The 21,629-nt window shown below is 43.4% G+C and overlaps 2 protein-coding genes across 3 annotated transcripts; one reads left to right on the forward strand and one right to left on the reverse strand.

The window, feature by feature from the left end:
- Nucleotides 1-516: 516 nt before the first annotated feature.
- Nucleotides 517-2,530, reverse strand: LOC121398118. Of its 2 annotated transcripts, XM_041576708.1 has the most exons (3): nucleotides 2,141-2,530; nucleotides 2,019-2,062; nucleotides 517-1,954 (listed from the first exon to the last, which is right to left on the reverse strand). In XM_041576708.1, the coding sequence occupies exons 1-3, from the start codon at nucleotides 2,177-2,179 to the stop codon at nucleotides 643-645; spliced, it is 1,395 nt and encodes a 464-aa protein (XP_041432642.1). In that variant the 5' UTR covers nucleotides 2,180-2,530; the 3' UTR covers nucleotides 517-642. The 2 variants fall into 2 exon arrangements, with proteins under 2 accessions (XP_041432642.1, XP_041432641.1); XM_041576707.1 differs by having other exon boundaries at nucleotides 2,019-2,529.
- A 2,210-nt stretch (nucleotides 2,531-4,740) lies between these two features.
- Nucleotides 4,741-11,972, forward strand: msrb1.L (methionine sulfoxide reductase B1 L homeolog). The gene is made up of 4 exons (NM_001346809.1): nucleotides 4,741-4,871; nucleotides 9,267-9,409; nucleotides 10,488-10,602; nucleotides 11,505-11,972. Exons 1-4 carry the CDS (start codon nucleotides 4,817-4,819, stop codon nucleotides 11,534-11,536), a joined length of 345 nt encoding a protein of 114 aa, NP_001333738.1. The 5' UTR covers nucleotides 4,741-4,816; the 3' UTR covers nucleotides 11,537-11,972.
- The last annotated feature ends 9,657 nt before the right edge of the window (nucleotides 11,973-21,629 follow it).

The following is a 21,629-nucleotide window of genomic DNA, read 5'->3' on the forward strand; positions in this document are numbered from 1 at the left end:
TCAGCAGGTCGTCCAAATAGGTGAAGATCTGTATGCCCTGCAGGCGTAGGGCGGCTATGACTGGAGCCAGAACTTTTGAAAAGGTTCTCGGTGAAGACGCTAGCCCAAAGGGAAGTGCTCGGTATTGAAAATGCTCCCCCCTTACCGAGAACCTGAGGAATCTCTGGTGACTTAAGAGAATAGGGACATGAAGATATGCATCTCGCAAATCTATCTTTGCTAGCCAATCGTTTACCCGTAGGTTCTGCGAAATAATACTCAATGTCTCCATTTTGAATGACTTTACCTTCAGGAACGAATTTAATCCTCTGAGATCTAAGATAGCTCGGAACTCCCCCGACGCCTTTTTCCTGAGGAAGATCGGAGAATAGATACCTTGTCCCTTCTGGCTTTCCGGCACTGTTAAAATTACTTCCTTTTCCAACAGATCTAATAAAATGTGATTCATTGCTCGATGAGCTTCCAGCGTTTTCGGAACCTTTGATTCCACAAAAAAACTTCTGTTTGGTTTTTTTCGAAAACTCCAAGTGGTAACCTAAGGATACCACTTCCCGGACCCAACTGTCCATCGTAGTTTTCCCCCAGACTGCCTGGAATTGAAGTAGTCTTCCCCCTACTGGCGGCAGCTGGGCCTGAACACCGTCAGAACGATTTAGGCTTTCCCTGCTTGAACTCTTTTTTGAGCTGATTTTGCCCGCGATTTCTCCAAAAGGGCTGCCTATCAAATTGCTTTCCAGGCCTATAGGTCTTGGCATCCTTAAACGGCATTCTGTCCGCCCAGCCTGCACGGACTGGCTGACGTCTCACACGCCTTTCTTGCGGCAAAAAGGAGCTCTTGCCCGCCGAAGCCTTAGAAATAATACTGTCAAGTTTTGGCCCAAACAGCAACTCCCCCTCGAAAGGGAGCGCACACAGATTGAACTTGGAAGGGGTATCTGCTTGCCAATGTTTTAGCCACAGCATCCTCCTAGCTGCCACTGCATACCCCATATTTCTGGCTGCCAATTTCAGCACCTCCAATGATGCGTCCGTGATGAAATCAATAGCCACCTTTATATCACCCACTAGGTGACCCACCTTGTCTTTGTCTCCAGCAAGCTGCAGCTCAGTTTCTATCTCTTGCAGCCAGATTTTGGATGCCTTTGCCACACACGTGACTGCTACCGCTGGCTTGCAGAGTAGCCCCGAAACTGAATAGGCCTTCCTCAGCACTGTATCCTGTCTCCTTTCTACAGGATCCTTCAAGGAAACCCCCTCATCCACTGGCAATGTGGTCTTACGAGCCACCCTTGTGATGGCAGCATCCACTTTGGGGGGGTTGGTCCACCGACTCACATCCCCCTCCGCATACGGGTACATCTTCTTCATGTGTCTAGGTTCTGAGTACTTTTTATCTGGTACTGCCCACTCTTCCTTAATAATATCTTTCAGTACATCGTGGACTGGAAATACCAGATCTTTCTTTCCTGATGATTTAAACATTCTGTCCTGCTTTTTCTCTTGTTCAGTGTCCTCTAGTTCCAATACTTTCCGGACAGCTTTTACTAGAGGTTCTATTAGATCCAAATCAAACGAGGAATCTTCATCCAATACAATTAGCTCCTCTTCCTCCTCTGAAGTAGCCGAAAGGCTACACCTTGCTGCCCCCTGCTGACGTGCTTCACACTCCGCAGGCACCTTAGGATCACGGCTCTCTTTCCCCATTACTGGGGCACTGGGACCCACTTTCTGTATCACATTAGCTGTCACAGTTCCTACTAGGTCCTCCAGTGATTTAGACATAGACTCCTTAAACCAGTCTCTCATAGCACTCCATTGATCATCTGCTCTTTTGCCAGACATAGATTCCCAGCACATTAGGCATACTTTTTTGTTATGCATCGCTGGATTATCACATATTGAACACTCTTTTTCCACCGCCTTCCTTGAATGATGACTCCTCCTTCTAGGTGACCTACAAAGAAACGAGTTTGTTACCATCACATAGGAGTCACCACACATCTCTCTGATACACTTACCCCCTAGAGGATGACCGGGATCTCCGGCTCCTAGAACTCATGCTCTGAAAAAAGAGGAGTAAATATAAGTAGCTGTACAGTTCACCTAGGTCCCCAACCGGTAGGCCTGCAACACTGCTTACATTCAGGCTCTCCCAACCAGCAAACGGCTCCTGCTGCATGTACTGCAAACAAAACCTGCTCCTGCTGTACAACAGGTAATGGGCGCTTTAAGAGCCAAGGGCGCCTAGAGATGACATCATCAAGAGTCTACACAGTGTCTTACCGCGGGATCCGACTTACTGCACTCAGAACGCCTTACTGCACACCCCGCGTCTTACCGCGTTCTAAAAGCCCAGCTACCAGGCTCCACCGGCTATATGTGAACCGGTCGCTTCGGTGAGGCAGAGAGGAACCACACCGGCACAGGGGAATCCTTCCTGATGCGAGGACAGGAAAAAAAGAGATGGGGTAAGGGGGTTGGGAATTAGGTTTATTGGTTCCTGTACTTCCGCTGTGCGAGGGAGTTAACCCATTAGTGCCTACTGCCATGCGGAAGGACAGGAAAGTATCTTATTTGCACCTGTTACCTGATCTGGGCTCTCTGCTAAAAGCCAATTAAGTGAGAAACTTTGTTTCTTTTTCTGGCTGTTCAGTGCAGAGAAAAGAGGGACTTTTCAGTACAAATGAGGGACTGCGGGTTGAGATGTCAAAAGAGGGACCGTCCCTCCAAAAAAGGGACAGTTGGGAGGTATGCTGCTCTCTTGTGCCCTAGTGTTTTAAGCAGCTCCTATTCCCTAAAAATAGTTTCCCCCATCAGAGTTGTGAGCTAACAGAGCCTGCACTATAGATGGGGAATAGCCCCCAACTCTGTGCTCCGGCACCCCTCCCTGGAGTATGTGGGTGCCCAGGAAACAACAAACTATCTCCACACTTCCACTTTTATACCAGGAAAAATATATATTTCTAAATGCATCTGTATATATATTAAAATGTGTAAATTAAACAGGGGCAAAATGCTCATTGTGTCAATATGAACCCTCAAAACAGAGTCATGTAGAATTGCTCAAAGCATTTGCAATTTACATTTTTTATCTACATTTCAAGGAAGTAGCAGTTTTTACAGATACTGTATTGAAATTATAAACAGCTCCACCTACGGGTCAGTTCTGCCGACTGGCCTGACCGTCGGGAGAGATTTTCAGAAGTAAATTCTAGACCAGAAAATGTCACATGACTTTACCGTTTTCTTTTGTTATCAGAGCATTATCATAAACAATCAAATTAACAAGGTCAATTGCAGAAGTGCTTATTAGAAGGCTTTGAGCAATTTTACACTGTTTTAGGGTTTATGTTTCCTTTAAGAGGATTGATTGGAATTGTGATTGACATTTGAACAATTGGCACCTTTGCATAGACTATTTGCAAGGACTGGCGGGCAGAGGAGTGGTGATGTCATAGGGGTGGGGTGATTCCAAAGGTGATGTCACCATTGACATACAGGGCATTAGGGTGCCACTAGAAAGGTGGCAACCCTAGTTGTGACATCATACAGGTGGAGACTCAGAGCTGTCAACTCCCCAGATTTTGCACTCTGTCCCCTGGTCTCCATTAACTCTTGCACATTCCCAAAATTTCTGACGATTTTCAGCAATATGCAGGCAAAGATTGGTTGAGCGTGGTTTCTGTGGCTTCAGGAAAGGTTGTGTCCATGCACATGATGTCACATCTGCTGATGTCACCAACCCAGAAAAAGTTTGGCAAATGCCCCGGTGCCAGCGTTTCACAAGTTGACAGCTTTGGGCAGGTCCGGATTAAGTATTAAAATAGGCCCTGGCATTTCCGGTACACAGAGGCCCAATCAGCCCACTCAGTGGCCCAAACAGCCCCACCAGCCCACTAAATATTGACTTTCTATGGGAACTTATAGCAGCCCCTCTGGCATTTGCCAGAGCCCACAGATTGCCAGTCCGGGCCTGGCTTTGGGACTGGAGAGTAGGTGATAGTAGGCCATTGTGAATTGGCAATCTGTGAATTTATTGGACCTGTTTGGGCCTCTGTGTGCTTGAAATGCCAGGGCCTATTCTGAATCCCAGTAGGGACCTGGAGCTGGCAATATTTAGACCAGGGCCTGAACACTTAAATAGGTGGGAGTGGGGCAGAAAGATGGGCAATTACAAATTTATTGTCAAGTGCATTAGTAAGTTGTTACAAATAAATGTTTAAAAGTGGTATTGGCTTGTCATTGCTACACCATGCATACAATACCAGCCAGGTGGCAACTCTAATAATTAAAAATAATAAAGCATAAAAAAGCATGTGAATACAACTAAATTAAATAAGGTTACCACCAAACTGGCCATGGCCACTCATTTTTCAGACACAGAAGAACCTGGATGCCAATGTAAGAAACAAGAGTTTTTATTTCCAGAAACTGTGGTTGCCATAACTTAAGTGCAATAATAAATGTCACAGAAACTGTGTCAATTCAGAAGCTGAAAAAGTTCATATTTGGCACCCACATGAGATGTATCCATTAAAACTAAATAGGAGCCACTTAATACCAGATACAACAAACAACACCGGCCGCAGTAGCACCCTCAGATGACTCCCCTACTAATATGGCGGACGCTGGAAGGTATTTTTCCCCAACCAACATGGATGCCTTGTAAGTTCGGCCCCTTCTCTCAGATCGTGTATCCCTCCGCCCTTTCAGCCTGTAGATGGCCTGACCCTGAAACCTGCTTGTGTCAATTTGCCGCGGAGCTCAGAGTGTTTAGGAGGCTGTGAGGTTGGACGAGTTCCTGGAGCGCAGCACCATGTCCTTCTGCTCGTTCTTCGGCGGAGAAGTCTATAAGGATCACTTCAAGTCCGGTAATTCCCTAGGACCTATTGTTAGAATGGGGTGCCCACTAAGTACTGTAAATAACCGTGTATACGCGCATGCTAGCAACTCTCCATATAATCAGCTTCAGCCTTGTGTTTCCTTACATGGCAATAGATCTGTTGGGACTATTAATGTTATTATTATAATAGAGGTGAGATCCTGGTTGTGTAACAGTATGAGCTGCTACACGCTGACTGGGCAGCAGGGGGCTCTCATGTGTCTCCCAGCAGAAGGTGTTGGGATTTGTAGTTTTGCAGGTTGCACATCTCTCATTTATTTCATGTGCTGCTAAATACAGACCCCTGATTTGTTCCATTGCTGGGGGCAGTGGTAACAAGAGCTGGGTGACAGTTTAGATGCACAACTGGGAATCTGAAAGTGACGGCCCTCGTACAGCTCCAGCGCTTGTGTAGTGTAACACACAGACTATAGCACTATCCCTGTGCTGCTTGTGTAACACACAGACTATAGCACTATCCCTGTGCTGCTTGTGTAACACACAGACTATAGCACTATCCCTGTGCTGCTTGTGTAACACACAGACTTTATAGCAATATCCCTGTGCTGCTTGTGTAACACACAGACTATAGCACTATCCCTGTGCTGCTTGTGTAACACACAGACTATAGCACTATCCCTGTGCTGCTCGTGTAACACACAGACTATAGCACTATCCCTGTGCTGCTTTTGTAACACAGACTATAGCACTATCCCTGTGCTGCTTGTGTAACACACAGACTATAGCACTATCCCTGTGCTGCTTGTGTAACACACAGACTATAGCACTATCCCTGTGCTGCTTTTGTAACACAGACTATAGCACTATCCCTGTGCTGCTTGTGTAACACACAGACTTTGTAGCAATATCCCTGTGCTGCTCGTGTAACACACAGATTTTGTAGCAATATCCCTGTGCTTCTTTTGTGACACAGACTTTGTAGCACTATCTCTATGCTGCTTGTGTGACACAGACTTTATAGCAATATCCCTGTGCTGCTCGTGTAACACAGACTTTGTAGCAATATCCCTGTGCTGCTTGTGTAACACAGAGACTTTGTAGCAATATCCCTGTGCTGCTTGTGTAACACACAGACTTTGTAGCAATATCCCTGTGCTGCTTGTGTAACGCACAGACTTTGTAGCAATATCCCTGTTCTCTGGGGACCCAAAAACAATTTGGAATCCGCTTTGTGGTTTCGACGCAGCCATGCACCTTGTATGAATTATTTCCCTTTATAGCTACAAGTGTCACATTATTAAAGAAGACCGGAATCCTATTATATTGTCCCTATAGTCCCCCGTATCTTAGCCAGAAATTCAGACTTTTGCAGCAAGGTGAGAAGCTTTACATCGGGTACTGGAGGCAGGGTGTCCTCTTTTGTAAGATTGGGTTGAGTTTCCCTTTAAAACCCTAGGCGTCTTAATCATGAAATGCCACCACAGCTTTTTTAATTTTTTTTTAAATTTGATATTGAGGAATCTATGGAGAAAAAAAAAATTAATAAAAAATAAAAGAATGCATTTTACTTGATCCAAACTAAAATATAATTAATCCTCATTAGAAGCAGAATTATTGGGTTTATTTAATGTTGTCATGATTTTCTAGTAGACTTAAGGTATGGAGATCCGAGGAAACTTCGGGCGACTTTGGAAAATGAAACGTTCTGAGTGCCATCCGGCCGGTGATTTACATTCTAGTCGGCGGGAAGGCAGTTCAGGGAGATTAGTCGCCCCCGAGGAAGAGGAGATTTGTCACCGGGCAACTGATCTCCCCGAATCTGAGTGTGTGTCTCTGCCCTAACCGTCCACTTGCTAATTTGCTTGAGCTGATTGGCACCATGTTTTAGCAGCTTGATCCCCCCCCCCAGAGATGCGTTGGTGTCACCTTTGCATATTCTCACTGATAAACCATTTATGATTTTCATCCGTGTCAGACTGGGGATCACTGATCAGGACCAGTGGGGGACATCAGGGAGCAGCACCCGGGGTCTCAGACAAGGAGCGGGTCTGGGTTTGTGGGGCCCATCTGTTTTTTTTTTTTTGTTTTTCCAGTGTCCCACAGGCCCAATCCTGATTTTAAGCATACACGGCTATGGTCTGGAAAGGGTAGGCTTATTTGTGCCAGTCTAGAACAATTTTTTTTTAAAGCATGGGCAATTCAGAGTGTTTTGCCAGCTTGACGGCAGCAACGATGTTCTCTGTTGCCCATGCACTAAGTGCTAATCACTTGGGGCCACACTGTGCCTTTGTGGGTCTCATACTTATAACTTTTTAGCTGACATAGGCTATGATTAAGTGTCGGTTAGACGCGAAACGAGTAAGGCTTGAGATGGCTATTCAATAAAGCCTTTTCCATCTTTAAAAATATTTTGGTCTGATCGGTGTGTGTTTTCCAGCGTGCCTTAAACCTCTATTTGTTTCTATACGCTCCCTTGAGCTGAGAATTTGGACCTGGAAAACACACATTGGTGTGTTTTCTACAAGAATAGATAGTCATGCTTACATTTTTTCTTTTTGGGATCATACACGTATAACTGACAAGCTCGAAACTGTATGGGTGGCGTTGTGCTATGAATTAGCCCATTTGCCAGTGCCCTAAAGGACTGACACGAAGCCCACCTGCTGCTGTTTGGCAGCATTAGTTGATGCTGAGGAGGGAGTTTAAAGGAACAGTTCAGTGTGAAAATAAAAACTATAGTTAGATAGCCAAAAATGTAATATATAAAGACTGGAGTGACTGGATGTCTAATAAAACAGCCAGAATCCAACTTCCTGCTTTTCAGCTCTATAACTCAGAGCTAGTCAGCGACTTGAAGGGGGGGCCACATGGTATATTTCTGTTCCTCAGCATTCAGCTCAGATTCAAAAGCAACAGATATGACCCATGTGGCCCCCCCTCAAGTCACTGATTGGTTACTGCCTGGTAACCAGGGTAACCAGTGAGTGTAAACCAAGAGAGCTGAAAAGCAGGAAGTAGTGTTCAGACTGACATGTTATACATCAAATCACTCCAGTCTTTATACATTACATTTTTGGCTAACTAAGTATATTAGAAACATTATTTATTTTGCACAGCCTATCTATTTACCCAGTTTTTATTTTTACACTGAACAATTCCTTTAAGTTGAAAAGTGGGGAGGGTGCATATTAGGATTTCATGCTGCGCTGTCGGCCATAGTGGAGGGCAGGAGAGAGACAGTCCCTGCTATTCACGTGATTCAAATGAACATCATTCAGTTGTCTGAACCCAAAGAATTGACGTCTGTTCATTAATAATTGAATTTTCCCTGGATCTAATTAATAAACTGATCGAAGGAACAAATAGTCATTAAAGTCAACTATTAACACAGGGTCAGAGTTTGTCAGGGCGCCAAGTTCATTCTTTAATGGTTACTGGAAGGTGGAGCCTTTGCTGAGTCTGCACATTACTCCTGACTTGCACACGGCATAACAATTACTGCTGCAGATAATAAGGAAGGGTGTAGGCTGTTTGTGCAGACGCAAGCAATAGGGCAGCACCCAATGTGTTTTATTATGCTATGCAGAGTGGAGTTGACAGCTTTTATAATGCTGTGATTTTATAATGAGAGAGATGTGGCTTTTTTTCACCTTTAAAGGAGACCTATAGGATAAAGGAAAAAAAAACCTAATTTGGTAGGTAATGATGTAAACTATATGATGTTGCTTTTACTTTTGGGTGTAAATTATTATCTTTAAAAATGCCCTCTTTATTTGAGCTCCCCATAGATGTTCTCTGTAGTGCTGCACTACCACAAAAAATCTTCAGGTTGTGACCTCACACTGCCGGCTTCCGTTCCCTGAATTTATAAACTCGCGCCTGCCCCGCCCCTTTCGTGACATCGGATTGGTTTTATAAATAAGAGGGGATGGAGCGGGCCGAGTTTGGTTTGGCAGGGGGCGGGTTAGGGTCGGGTGCGGCTTAAGGGAAACTCGACCTGCACATCACTAGTTCTCTGGTCTGTGTTTGAAATGAGGGGTGGGCGTGTCTTAACGGTCCCTGCCAGAAGTACAGAAGGAGGAGGACAGCCAATCACAGCCCTGCAGTCACAGGGCTTCAGTTCCCTATCAGGTCAGCCTGGCTGCTGATTGGTTCCTTTCCTTCAGTGCAGTGAGCTGAGTGCCGCCGGCTCCCACTGCGCAGCCTGGGAAAGGAGGCAGCAGGAAGTGGAACAGATGGGCGGGACTAGTAGGTTTTTTTGCAGAAATTTCAATAAAGTAACCAGAAACACAACTTTTTAAAGAACATTCCTTCTATATCTAAAATAGTTTAATGCACTGGCACATTCTTTTTGCATTAAATATTTCCTTTAATATGGGCCTCAATATATAGTATAACAATAATCTGCTGTCCTTTTCGGCAGGTATATACGTGTGCTCACAATGCGGCTACGAGCTGTTTTCCAGTCGGAGCAAGTACCAGCACTCCTCCCCGTGGCCGGCTTTCACAGAGACCGTCCATAAAGACAGCATCTCCAAATATTTGGAGCGACCGAACGCCTACAAGGTAACTCACTGGCTTTGGCAATGTTATTTCCCTATTGCAATCCCAGCCGTTTTATATTAAAGGAGAAGGAAAGTTAAAATCACTGTGGCGTGCCAAATATTACCTCCTTTGGCTTTATACTCTAATCCGCATGCACACCCGTGCGAAGAAAGGAAACTAGAAAGAGGATTGATCAGTGGTGATCCCTGAAAACTAGTGCAGTTTTCTACTATTAGGAGTAACAGGAGCACTGGGCCAGGGTAAGTGGTTACAATCAATGGGGGTGCCTAATATTTGGCATTTTAACTTTCCTTCTCCTCAGTGCTTTCAGTGGAAATCTGCACAGGTGGTTGTGGGTATTTCTCCCATGCCCTATATACAGGGCCACCATTATAAATACGGGCCCATGTACAACAAAATTCTGTGGGTCCTGCCCTCCCCATCTCCCATTCCCCACCCCAGATCCCACGCCACAGTTAAAAGACCACACAGACATCAGCGCTAACAACGTTAAATCCCCCCCACACATAAGTTATAAAAAGCCATTGATGGTCAGGGCCCCAATATAAGTTAAAAAAAAATCTGTGGAACCAGGGCCTCCCATAAGTGTTTTTTTTTGTTTAGAAATTGGTGACCAGGGCCCTCCTGTAAGTTAAAAAAAAACAAAACATTGGCACCAGGGCCCCCATAAAAGTTTTTTTTTGTTTTTTTTTAAATCATTGGTGGTCAGGGCCCCCCCCATAAATTTAAAAATAAAGAGTTGGCGCCAGGGCCCCCCTTACAAGTTACAAAAAAAATTGGGGCCCCAGAGAATATTTGAAATACGTTGTTGGGTAGGGCTTTAAAAAAACAAAACAAAAAAACACACATTGGTGTTCAGTTGAACTGAATTCGTGGCTTCAGGACTTCAGCTCCTTTCATGACTTTGGATCTTTTTGTGGCTTCAGGACTTCTACACTTTTTGTGACTTCGGCTTTTTGGCGGTTCAGGACTTCCGAAGAGGCAGCAGTGCTTCGCGCTGTCAAGGGGGGCCCCTTTAGGCCTAAGCAGGAGTACCCAAAATGTGAATGCTATAACTTTTCTATCCTTTTTCTAACAGGTGTCTTGTGGGAAGTGCGGTAATGGACTGGGCCATGAGTTTATAAACGATGGACCTAAGAAGGGTCAGTCCCGCTTCTGAATATTCAGCAGCTCGCTGACATTCGTCCCCAAAGGTACATGTGGCTCAGCTTCTTATTATCCACCAGAACCTGCATGTTATGTGCTGTTTGTCTACTATACAAATCACCCTGCTATAGTTCCAGGGGTACCCAGGGCACAAATAAGCACTCACCCCAAATCTCCCCCTAACTGACCTTCAGGCTGGGCCCCCTTAGCTCATAATAAGGTTACAGATATATAGAAACATTGGGGTAACAGTCACCCTGCTATAGTTCCAGGGGTACCCAGGGCACAAATAATCACTCACCCCAAATCTCCCCCTAACTGGCCTTCAGGCTGGGCCCCCTTAGCTCATAACAAGGTTACAGATATATAGAAACATTGGGGTAACAGTCACCCTGCTATAATTCCAGGGGTACCCAGGGTATAAATAAGCACTCACCTCAAATCTCACCGTAACTGACCTTCAGACTGAGCCCCCTTAGCTTATAACAAGTTTACAGATATATAGAAACATTGGGGTAACAGTCATCCTGCTATAGTTCCAGGGGTACCCAGGGTACAAACAAGGTTACAGATATATAGAAACATGATTGCTATAATAAGTCAGACCAATACACCTTTATTCAATATAAATCCTATGGTGTTTCCTTTTGCTGCAGCTCACAAGTGTAACTGGCTCAGCACATTGGCATTTTTTTACCCCTTATCTTTCTGTTTGACCCTCTACTGTTCATCCTCTAATCTCTCATTAAAACCTCTGCCTGGTTGCTAGGATCTGTGACCCTAGCAACAAGACGGCTGCTACCTTTGCAAACTGAAGAGCTGGGAAAAGTTCAGATCCTCAAAAACTGATCTCCCCGTCCATAGTGCTGGGAGTTGTCGTCAAAAAAAATGAAGAGAAGAGCTGCAATTGTTCCTCAGTTGCTGAAATGTTCTCTTTTCTTTTCTGCAGACAAAGTCGATGGGGACGTACAGCGAGAATAAAGCCTGTGCCTACTTAGCAAGCCACCGGGAGGCGCTGTGCCTTTCCTAACTGTCCTGTACCGAATGATTCACTGCAGATAAACCCTTACTGGACGTCTGAGGTGATGAAGACTATGTGCTGGGGTTAGGCCTTGGTGCTGTGGGTTCCCATGATGCACGTTTGATGCCGTGGCAGCAGCTTCACCACACAACCTTAATTGTACCTTTTTGTCCTTAAAGGATAAGTAAACCTTTAAAATAAGTAAATGTAAAATTGATGAGGGGGCTATTCTAAGCACTTTAGCAATGTACATTTATACCTTCATATTAAGGGATACAGGTACTGTTGAAGGACCAGTAACATCGAGAAGAAAAAAGTCGCAAAGTCTTTATTAAGAAATAACTTGTTTATTTTCTTTTTATTCCATGTTATTAAGGGATACCTGTACGGTTAATATGAATGAATTTTGTTACAACAGCGCCACCTGCTGTTCAGTTTCCCACCAGTCTGACCAACAAGTAGTCAAGGAAGTTGTCAGGAGAAAGGCTGCTCTGATGTTCTTCTGCTTAGGAAAGATTTGAGAAATGTTTCTAATTTTTTTCCTAAGCAGAAGAACATCAGAGCAGCCTCTTTCTTTCTCCTGACAACTTCCTTGACTACTTGGTGGTCAGACTGGTGGGAGACTGACCAGCAGGTGGCGCTGTTGTAACAAAACTCATTCATATTAACAATATATGTATCCCTTATTATCTTGGAATAAAAATAAAATAAATAATGAATGTAAATTACAAAAGTGCACTCATCAATTTTACATTAAAGGAGAAGTCAACCCCTTCGGCGCTAAAATCACTCCCCCTCCCCTGCATAGGCCCCTAACTTTTTAGTCACCCCTCCGTGCAGGTCCTCTCTTGCCGAGTTCACGGGCACCATCTTCGTCCGATCGATCTTCTTTCTGTACTGATCGGCGTTTGGCGGCGCATGCAAAGTAGGAGGCATTTGCCGGTTGGATCTACTGCGCATGCGCCCGAATTTCACGAAGTTTCTTGTATTTCTTGTTTTGGAAACTTTGTTACTTTCGGCGCATGCACAGTAAAAGCAAATGCCTCCTACTGCACATGCGCCGCCAAATACAGGAAGAAGAGCGATCGGACGAAGATGGCGCCCGTGAACTCGGCAAGAGAGGACATGCATGGAGGGGTGACTTAACAAGTTAGGGGCATTTGCCTGGGGGGGGGAGAAGGGAGGGGGAGGGATTTTAGCGTCGAAGGGGTCGACTTCTCCTTTAACGAATTTTAACTTACTTAATTCTGTCCCTACGGGGGTGGAGTGAGTTGAATACACTGGGTATGTACCCCTGATCTGACGAGTTAAGCATCCTGTGCCCCTGCATCTGGCAGTTGCTAACTTGTGTCTATCTCTGATGCAGTTTAGGGCAGAGCAGCGTTGCTAGGGACGGGGCATGGGGTTGGGCAAAGTTAAAATAATCTACATGATAAATATCCCAGCCCATGAGGACTTTACCTGCCCCTTGAACCCTGATGTGACTCACTGACACTCGAACAGCTAATGATAGCCACCAGATCTCTGGTACACAGTGTTGTACTTTATTGTCACCCGAGAGCCCCTGCCAAGGACTATAGCATCAGGGGGTGCCTGTATAGAAAGCAAAGTGTCTGGCACTGCATATAAACCCATAATATGTAGCTGCCCGTTGGGCCTGCAGGTGATTGTGCAGTCCTTTCCACGGACAAAACATGCGGGCACCTCACTTTTTTGTAGCACATTGTTTGCTAATTCTGAATCGTGTGGTTTCTATCTGACCTCAGAATCTCTTAGTCGCACTGTGATTAGAAGGCAAATCTAGTAGCCCGTATGAAGGATGGTTACATAAAGGTTAAATTTAAGCATAAATGGTTAAATAAAACCGCAAGGGTCTGTTCTACGTACTGAATGTTCTTATAAGGTTGTCGCACACAAGGCAAATTCCCTGCAGGTGGAGACGCACCTGATACTATATAATAACATAGTGGGGCTCATTTATAAACACTGGGCAAATCTGCACCTAGGCAGTAACCCATGGCAACCGATCAGATGATTGCTTTCAGTGCTCAACCTGCAGCTGGCTAAAAAAAACTAATCATTGATTGGTGGCTCAGGGTTACTGTCCCAAGTACAGTACAGTTTGCCCAGTGTTTATAAATGAGCCCCAGTAAGTTAGGTTGAAAAAAGACACACGTCCATCAAGTTCAACCTTTTAACTCTATATATAACCTGCCTAACTGCCAGTTGATCCAGAGGAAGGCAAAAGAAAACTCATTTGAAGCCTCTCCAATTTGCCTCAGAGGAGGGAAAAATTCCTTCCTGACCAGGCTCAGATTTGTGGCAAGGGCACAAAGACCCGGGCCTAGAGCAGCAGAAATTCAGTGGCGGCATGCTGCCCAGCCGCATTAAAGTCAGTTGCGCATGCGCAATTTCGCATATTCAAGATATGTGTATATACGCACGCACAAGGGGAGGGGGAAGCAGAAGAGGAGGTGGACGGGGAGGGGAGAGAGACGCTGAGGGGGAAGCAGACGGGAAACAGAAGGAAAGGCGGACGAGGAGGGGAGAGAGAGATGCTGAGGGAGAAGGGGAGTGAGACACAGACCCATAAAGTGGATCACCGTACCAGAGGCCCCCCCTTTAGACTAGAGGAAAAGAACTTTCATTTGAAGCAACGTAGAGGGTTCTTCACAGTCAGGACAGTGAGGTTGTGGAATGCACTGCCGGGTGATGTTGTGATGCTGATTCAGTTAATGACTATAAGAATGGCTTGGATGATTTCTTGGACAGACATAATATCAAAGGCTATTGTGATACTAAGCTCTATAGTTAGTATAGATATGGGTATATAGAATTTAATTAAAAGTAGGGAGGGGTGTATGTATGGATGGTGGGGTTGAACTTGATGGACTTTGTCTTTTTTCAACCCAATTTAACTATGTAACAGACGGGAAGGGCAGAGAGACGTGGATGCGGAGAGGGAAGCAGAAGGGGAGGGGGACGTGGACAGAGGGGGAGATCAGCAGAGATTGCCTAGGGGTGCCCGTTTGTAAATTCAGGTCTGTTGCTGACTCCAAGATGAGGACCAGTCCCTGGATCAACTTGTACTATGAGGTATCTGCCATAACCCTGTATTCCCTCACTTACTAAACACCATCCAACCCCTTCTTAAAGCTATCTAATGTATCAGCCTGTACCACTGATTCAGGGAGACAATTCCACATCTTCACAGCTCTCACTGTAACAAACCCCTTCCCAGTGTTTAGCCACAACCTCTTTTTTTCTAATCGGAATGGGTGACCTCGTGTCAGCTGGAAAGACCTACTGGTAAATAAAGCATTAGAGAGATTATTATATGATCCCCTTATATATTTATACATAGTTATCATATCACCCCTTAAGTGCCTCTTCTCCAGCATAAATAACCCCACTGCCAAATCCCTGTTCTTGGTGGCTGATCGATGGTGGGACAGTGTTGTATAGAGCCCATCCCACTTTATCAACTGTAATGGCAGCAGAGAGGGTGGGTCAGTTGAGAAGTGGCAGTTGTGGGATTGGGGAAATTCCTGCATCACTAATGGGCCGACCTTAGGCTAACATGATCTATCCATGTGCAGAGAAGGGACAAGAAGCCTCAGGATCTTGCAGTGATGTAAACTCTGGGTTTCAGATAGGATCTCTGATCAATGTTGTCCAACTTCTCTGTTATAATGACAGATGGAATCTCAGCCAGAAAGCAAAGGGGGACTGCTGCTTTGTGAGATGCAGGAAAATGGCTTAATCATTTAATTGCATGGCCCTATATCATTTCCTCAATGTATTCAGGCACAAATACACATTATAAGTAAGGAATAATAAATCTCCTACCACTGGGGTAAATATCATTGCACAGGCATGCTCAGTACGACTTTTAGTCAGGATGCCCTAAAGGGGTTGTTCACCTTTGAGTTAACTTTTAGTAAGATGTAGAGCAGGGATCCCCAACCCTTTTTGACCCGTGAGCAACATTCAGAAGTAAAACGAGTTGGGGAGCAACACAAGCATGAAAAATGTTCTTGGAGTGCCAAATAAGGGCTGTGATTGGCCATTTTGTAGCCCCTATGTGGGCTGTCAACCTACATTGAGGTTCTGTTTGGCAGTACATCTGGTTTTTATACAACCAAAACTTGCCTCCAAGCCTGGAATTCAAAAATAAGCTCCTGCTTTGAGGACACTGAGAGCAACATCCAAGGGGTTGGAGAGCAACCTGTTGCTCATGAGCTACTGGTTGGCGATCACTGATGTAGAGGATGATATTCTGAGACAATTTGCAATTGGTTATTATTTTTTATTGTTTGTGGTTTTTAAGTTATTTAGCTTTTTATTCACCAGCTCTCCAGTTTGCAGTGTCCACAATCTGGTTGCTAGGGTCCAAATTACCCTCGATATACATTGATTTTAATGAGAATATGGAATATTAATAGGGGAGAGTTGGAACAGAAAGATGAGTAATAAAAAGTTGCAATAACAACAAATGTGTAGCTTTAGAAAGGATTTGTTTTAGAGGGGGTCAGTGACCCGCTTTTTGAAAGCTAGAAAGAGTCAGGAGAAGAAGGCAAATAATTCATAAACTATAAACAAAATAATGAAGACCAATTGAAAGTTGCTTAGAATTGGCCATTCTATAACATACTAAAACATACTGAAGGTGAACCATCCCTTTAATGTGCCCTTAATCATCATCATCGTTTTATATCTGCTCTCTAATAATGTCACAATATTCTCCTGCCCCTTGTCCAAGAAGGCTCCAAATGATTAAGCTCCATCTGTAGGGGGCGAATTTGACCCATTTCGTTTCGTCAAAAATTAGTCTTTTTATTTTGACGCACAATGACATACAAGTCTATGGGCGTCATTTTTTCGGCGAAACAAGGTGAAAGAATTCACCCATCCCTATCCATCTGCATATGCAGACGATATTAAAGCATATTAATGTAAAATTACATAGAATGCTCTGCTGATATCATCAATTTTTACACTTCAAATATAATGGGTTTGAGACAATAGCTCCGCCTTCTGTTAATTTCAGCCAAACAAACGCAGTCGGTAGAAAATTAAGGTACTGGGAAAAGGCTTTACGTTTAATGGTACAATATCAGTAGGGGGCACAAGACATTTCAGGGTCTTACTGTTGTTCTGCGCCTCTCTAGGGGGGGAAGGTGTAGCCCATTCTCACCTCTGCAGAGTATTAATTAGTCTTAATTACTGTACCTGTCGATTAATGAATGTTAGTTGTACTGTGTTTGTTATTAAATGATTTTTCACTTTTATGTGTATACTGTGACTTTGTCTTTTCTACACATTCTGCTGACCCGCACTGGTTCATTTTTATCTAAATTAGCCACCCCCCAGTGGTGTGCTCATGTTAAACAGCTACTCTCAGCAAGAGGGATCTCCAGGGTGACTGCATTACAGCTCCCATCATGCTTAAGCATGCGAGAGGATGCTGGGAGTTGTAGTCCAACATTTGGGTGACATCAAACCGCTATGGAAGGGTTATATTTCCTGTGGCTGTGGGTTGTGTGCTCCAGATAGAGATCTAAATGACTTTGCTCACTGCTGAGTGATTCAGATAATGATGATCATATCAAGTGGGAGCTGGAGTTCAACACATTAGAGGTTGAGGCTTCAAGCTTCTGCTCAATAAGACTCGCTAGTCCTTGAGGGCTACAGGCTCACATAAATGGCACATAAACATTCCTTAAATCTTTAATTGCACCTCCTAGCTCTTAAAGGCACAGCGCCCCCTAGTTTCCTGTACTTACAGATGCAAGAAAATTCACCAATGAGAATTCTACTGATTATAAACTTCATTATAAATACAAACGTATATAAAAAAACATTTTTTACTGTTGTACTCTGGTCCCTCAGGGGCCCACCCCATAGTGGCAGATCCATGATTAACCCCTACACTTCCCATTATCAATAATGCATATAACAGTAAAAAAATATCTATATATATATATATATATATATATATATAGATATATATATCTATATATCTATATATATATAGATAGATATATAGATATATATATATAGATATATATATTGATATATATATAGATATATATATATATATATATAGCATTGAAGAAGGGTCTGCACACACAGGACTTACAAATCAATTGTCATGTTTATTCAAGTAAGGGAAGATATATATATATACGCTTGCTATCGAAAGGGATGCACCGAATCCCGGATTTGGTTCGGGATTCTGCCTTTTTCACCAGGATTCGGATTCGACCGAACCATATCTGAATCCTAATTTGCATATGCAAATTAGGGGCAGGGAGGGAAATCGTGACTTTTTTCTCAATACAAGGAAGTAAAAAATTTTCCCCTTCCCACCCCTAATTTGCATATGCAAATTAGGATTCGCTTCGGTATTCGGCCAAATCTTTCGTGAAGGATTCAGAGGTTCGGCCGAATCCAAAATATTGGACACAGTGCATCCCTACTATCTGGTGTTCAAGAAATGTATTGAGAGCATTGGGTTGAACTGCATCCAATGTTTGAACCCAGTAAACCTCGCTACACAGAAGCTTCCTAACTCTATCACCCCCTCTACTAGGATCAGTCACCTGTTCAATAACCAGTGCACTTATAGGGTGGCTATTTTGTGCAAAGCGCAGGTTTTCATCACGTCAATCACAGGATTTCCCGATTGCATGGCATGCCGGATTTTGCGCATGGGGCACCAAATACGCTAGTCCGACTCTGAGCACTACCCAATAGGTATTGTTTTATTATTACAGAGAAAAAGGAAATCATTTTTAAACATTTGGATAAAATAGAGTCTATGGGAGATAGCCTTTCCGTATTTCAGAGCTTTCTGGATTACAGGTTTCCGGATAATGGATCCTATACCTATATCCAACAGGCAATAATTAGTTTTCCCACTTTTTTTGTTCACAAATATGATTCTTAATTCTCTTTGCCTTCCACTAGATGACGCTATTTCTCCACTCTGATCCACTCGCTGTATAAGTACAAACTTTTGCACCACCATTGCCTTCAAAATGATGTCTGTTCAGAATGCTCATTGTAAAATCCTATTAAACTGAAATATTATCCTAACATTCAGGCAAATACCTGGTTGCTAGGCCGAGTGAAGCTGGCAACCAGAGAGCAGTTTAAGCAGACAAATGTATATATTGAGAACAAAAATATTTATAAAGCAAATAACCAGGCCAGTACACTTATGGGACCTGTTAGCCAGAATGTACAGCACCTGGGGTTTTCTGGATAATGGATCTTTCCGTAATTTGGATTTTCATCTAAAAAAATCATTTAAACATTTAAACCCAATAGACTGGTTTTGCCTTCAATAAGGATTGATTATATCTTATTTGGGATCAAGTATAAGGAACTGTTTTATTACTGCAAGAGAAAATGGAAATCATTTTTAAAAATTGGAATTATTGGGATAAAATGGAGTCTATAGGAGAAAGCCTTCCCGTAATTTGGAGTTTTCCGGATAACGGGTTTCCAGATAACTGATCCCCTACCTGTATAAAAAGTAACACCAACTGCTTATTGTCTCTGTTATCTATGCTGTTCTTCTTTCACTAGGCTGAAAAGATTTTGGTGGCGGAGTTCCCCTTTAATGCATCATTGTACAGATATAGTTACAGGGAGCAGTAGAAAATAATACGGAAAAGGGAATTCTGCTGAAAATGAGAGATAAAGAAGAATTGCCATTATGCGGATAATTTCAGCATGACGTAAATGTATCGTTTGCGCCTCTGACGTCTGTCTCTGTATATAAACTGTCTGTTTATGGGACGGTGTTTGTTTAACCACATGGCTCTCGTTATATTGACCAGGAAATCTCTGTACTCACAGAACCTCCTTAAAGGAAGAATAAAGCTTAAACCTAAATAACCCTGAAGCTAAACGTCATGCTGCAAAAATCATAAATATACAACGGGAAAGCATCCCAAACAGTAGGAATAAAGATATATGGCAGCCCCCACTCCACTCATTTGGTACAGGGTTTCTGATAATTGAAAGCACAGCCAGGGGTGTATGTTTGCTCTGAGTTCTGTACAACTTTTTTTTTAACATTATAATCTGATGAGTTAAAGGATAAGTAAACCTTTAAAATAAGTGAATGTAAAATTAATGAGAGTGCTATTCTAAGCACTTTTATAATGTACATTCATTATTTATTATTTTTTCATTCCGAGATATTAAGGGATACATGTACTGTTAATATGAATGAATTTTGTTACAACAGCGCCACCTGCTGGTCATTTTCCCACCAGTCTGACCACCAAGTAGTCAAGGAAGTTGTCAGGAGAAAGAAAAAGGCTGCTCTGATGTTCTTCTGCTTAGCAAAGATTTAAGAAAGGTTTCTAATTTTTTTTCCTATGCAGAAGAACATCAGAGCAGCCTCTCTCTGTCTCCTGATAACATCCTATCCTTTAATATCCTGGATTGAAAAAATAACAATAATTAATGAACATTGAAAAAGTTCTTAGAATAGCACTCTTATCAATTTTACATTCACTTATTTTGAAGGTTTACTTATCCTTTAAAGGAGAAATAATGAATACAGTATTTTTTATATTGAACTTACTGTCCAGCCCAGAGGTTCAGTCGCCTCTAAGATCTAGGACTTCAAAGTTGTCCCCAGCAACTCCCCATCTTGGATCTTGTTAGGCCATCCTGGTGCACCTTCACTGGAATAAGATCATTTAAAGAGTTAGTATGCCTTTAAAATACTCACCTTTCCATATATATATCTTTATTCCGGTGAGAGATACAGAATCATGTGCATTTTCCACGTTGTAACATCACCCTTATTGTGACGTCATTCCTTCATTTCTCACATAAGCTGACACTCTGTGAGAATGTGACCTTTAAACCCTGTGGGAGGTAGGTGGGGGGCAGGAGACTGTCTGTTTGAGGGTATAATGGCTGACAGGTAGAGGCTGAACAATTTGGGATTAGCTTAAACTGCTGTTGATTCCCTTAAGTACTAGTGTTATCCTGTCTTTCCTGAATGAGTTTAATTGGTCCAGCTCACATAAACACCGCGCGTTCTACTGACAGCGAAATCACTTCATAATCATAATCGTGCCGCGAGAATCCATCACTTACTCCCACAGGAATCTCCAGTGCGAATATTTGCTGTAAATTACACCAAGCTTGATTTCAATTAGGTCATGGTTGTGGCTTCAAGGGGACATAAACCTTCTATGGCACAGTCATCATTCAGAGTCGGGGTCATAGGTTCAATACCAGCCAGGGAGTTTGTATGTTCTTCCAGTGTCGGCATGAATTTCCTCCAGATACTCCAGGTTTCTCCTACACTCCAAAAACACACAGACAGGTTAATTGAATCCTGATAAAACCACCCCTACTGTGTAACAGGGACTTCAGATTGTAAATTCTACTGGGACATGGATTAATATGAATGATGAACGATTATTATAAAGCGAGAAACATGCTGGCCCTAGTGTTGGACTGGGCCACTGGGAAAAATCCTGGTGGGCTCCGACCTTGCTACATGCCCTCGAGCCAGCCTCTTCCACCGCTCCCCACTCTGCTGCTGTGCATTCCATTGTGGAATGCACGGCCATTTTTAATTTTTAACAGGTATGTTAGTAGCATAGCAGAATGATAGCAGGGAGCGGAAGTGGCTGGGTGGTGGGCCCTTGGATAGTTGGGTGGTTGGCCACTATGTCGGGTACCCAGTGGGCACCAAGTACCCCATTCCGACCCTGGTTGGCCCTTTAGAGGAGCCTAAAGTAGTGAGTGAGAGGGCCCAGTCCGAAGACTAGTTAGGGTGTCTTCCTTACAACCCAGCAGTTTTGGAGTCGAAATTTTTTTTACTGTGAACCATTTTGAGCCATTTTGCTACACAAGATAGCAGGTCCATTCTTCGATGACCCTTACCTGTCTGTCTTTTTGGACCTAGGCCTCATGCCAGAACTTCTCTTGTTTCTCTCTGTGTCTTGGTTCAATAGCAACGTGAATTATGCAATGTTTTACTATATCTTTAATCTTGCTACAAGGTAAAAG

Source organism: Xenopus laevis, chromosome 9_10L (assembly GCF_017654675.1).
Source record: "Xenopus laevis strain J_2021 chromosome 9_10L, Xenopus_laevis_v10.1, whole genome shotgun sequence".
Taxonomy (NCBI): Eukaryota; Metazoa; Chordata; class Amphibia; order Anura; family Pipidae; genus Xenopus; species Xenopus laevis.

Excerpts from the sequence above, each read along its gene's own strand:
- LOC121398118 (XM_041576707.1), bottom strand. The coding sequence starts at position 2,179 with ATGCAGCAGGAGCCGTTTGCTGGTTGGGAGAGCCTGAATGTAAGCAGT. Across the intron at positions 1,955-2,018 it reads TCCCGGTCATCCTCTAGGGG|GTCACCTAGAAGGAGGAGTC; the intron begins GTAAGTGTATCA and ends GTTTCTTTGTAG.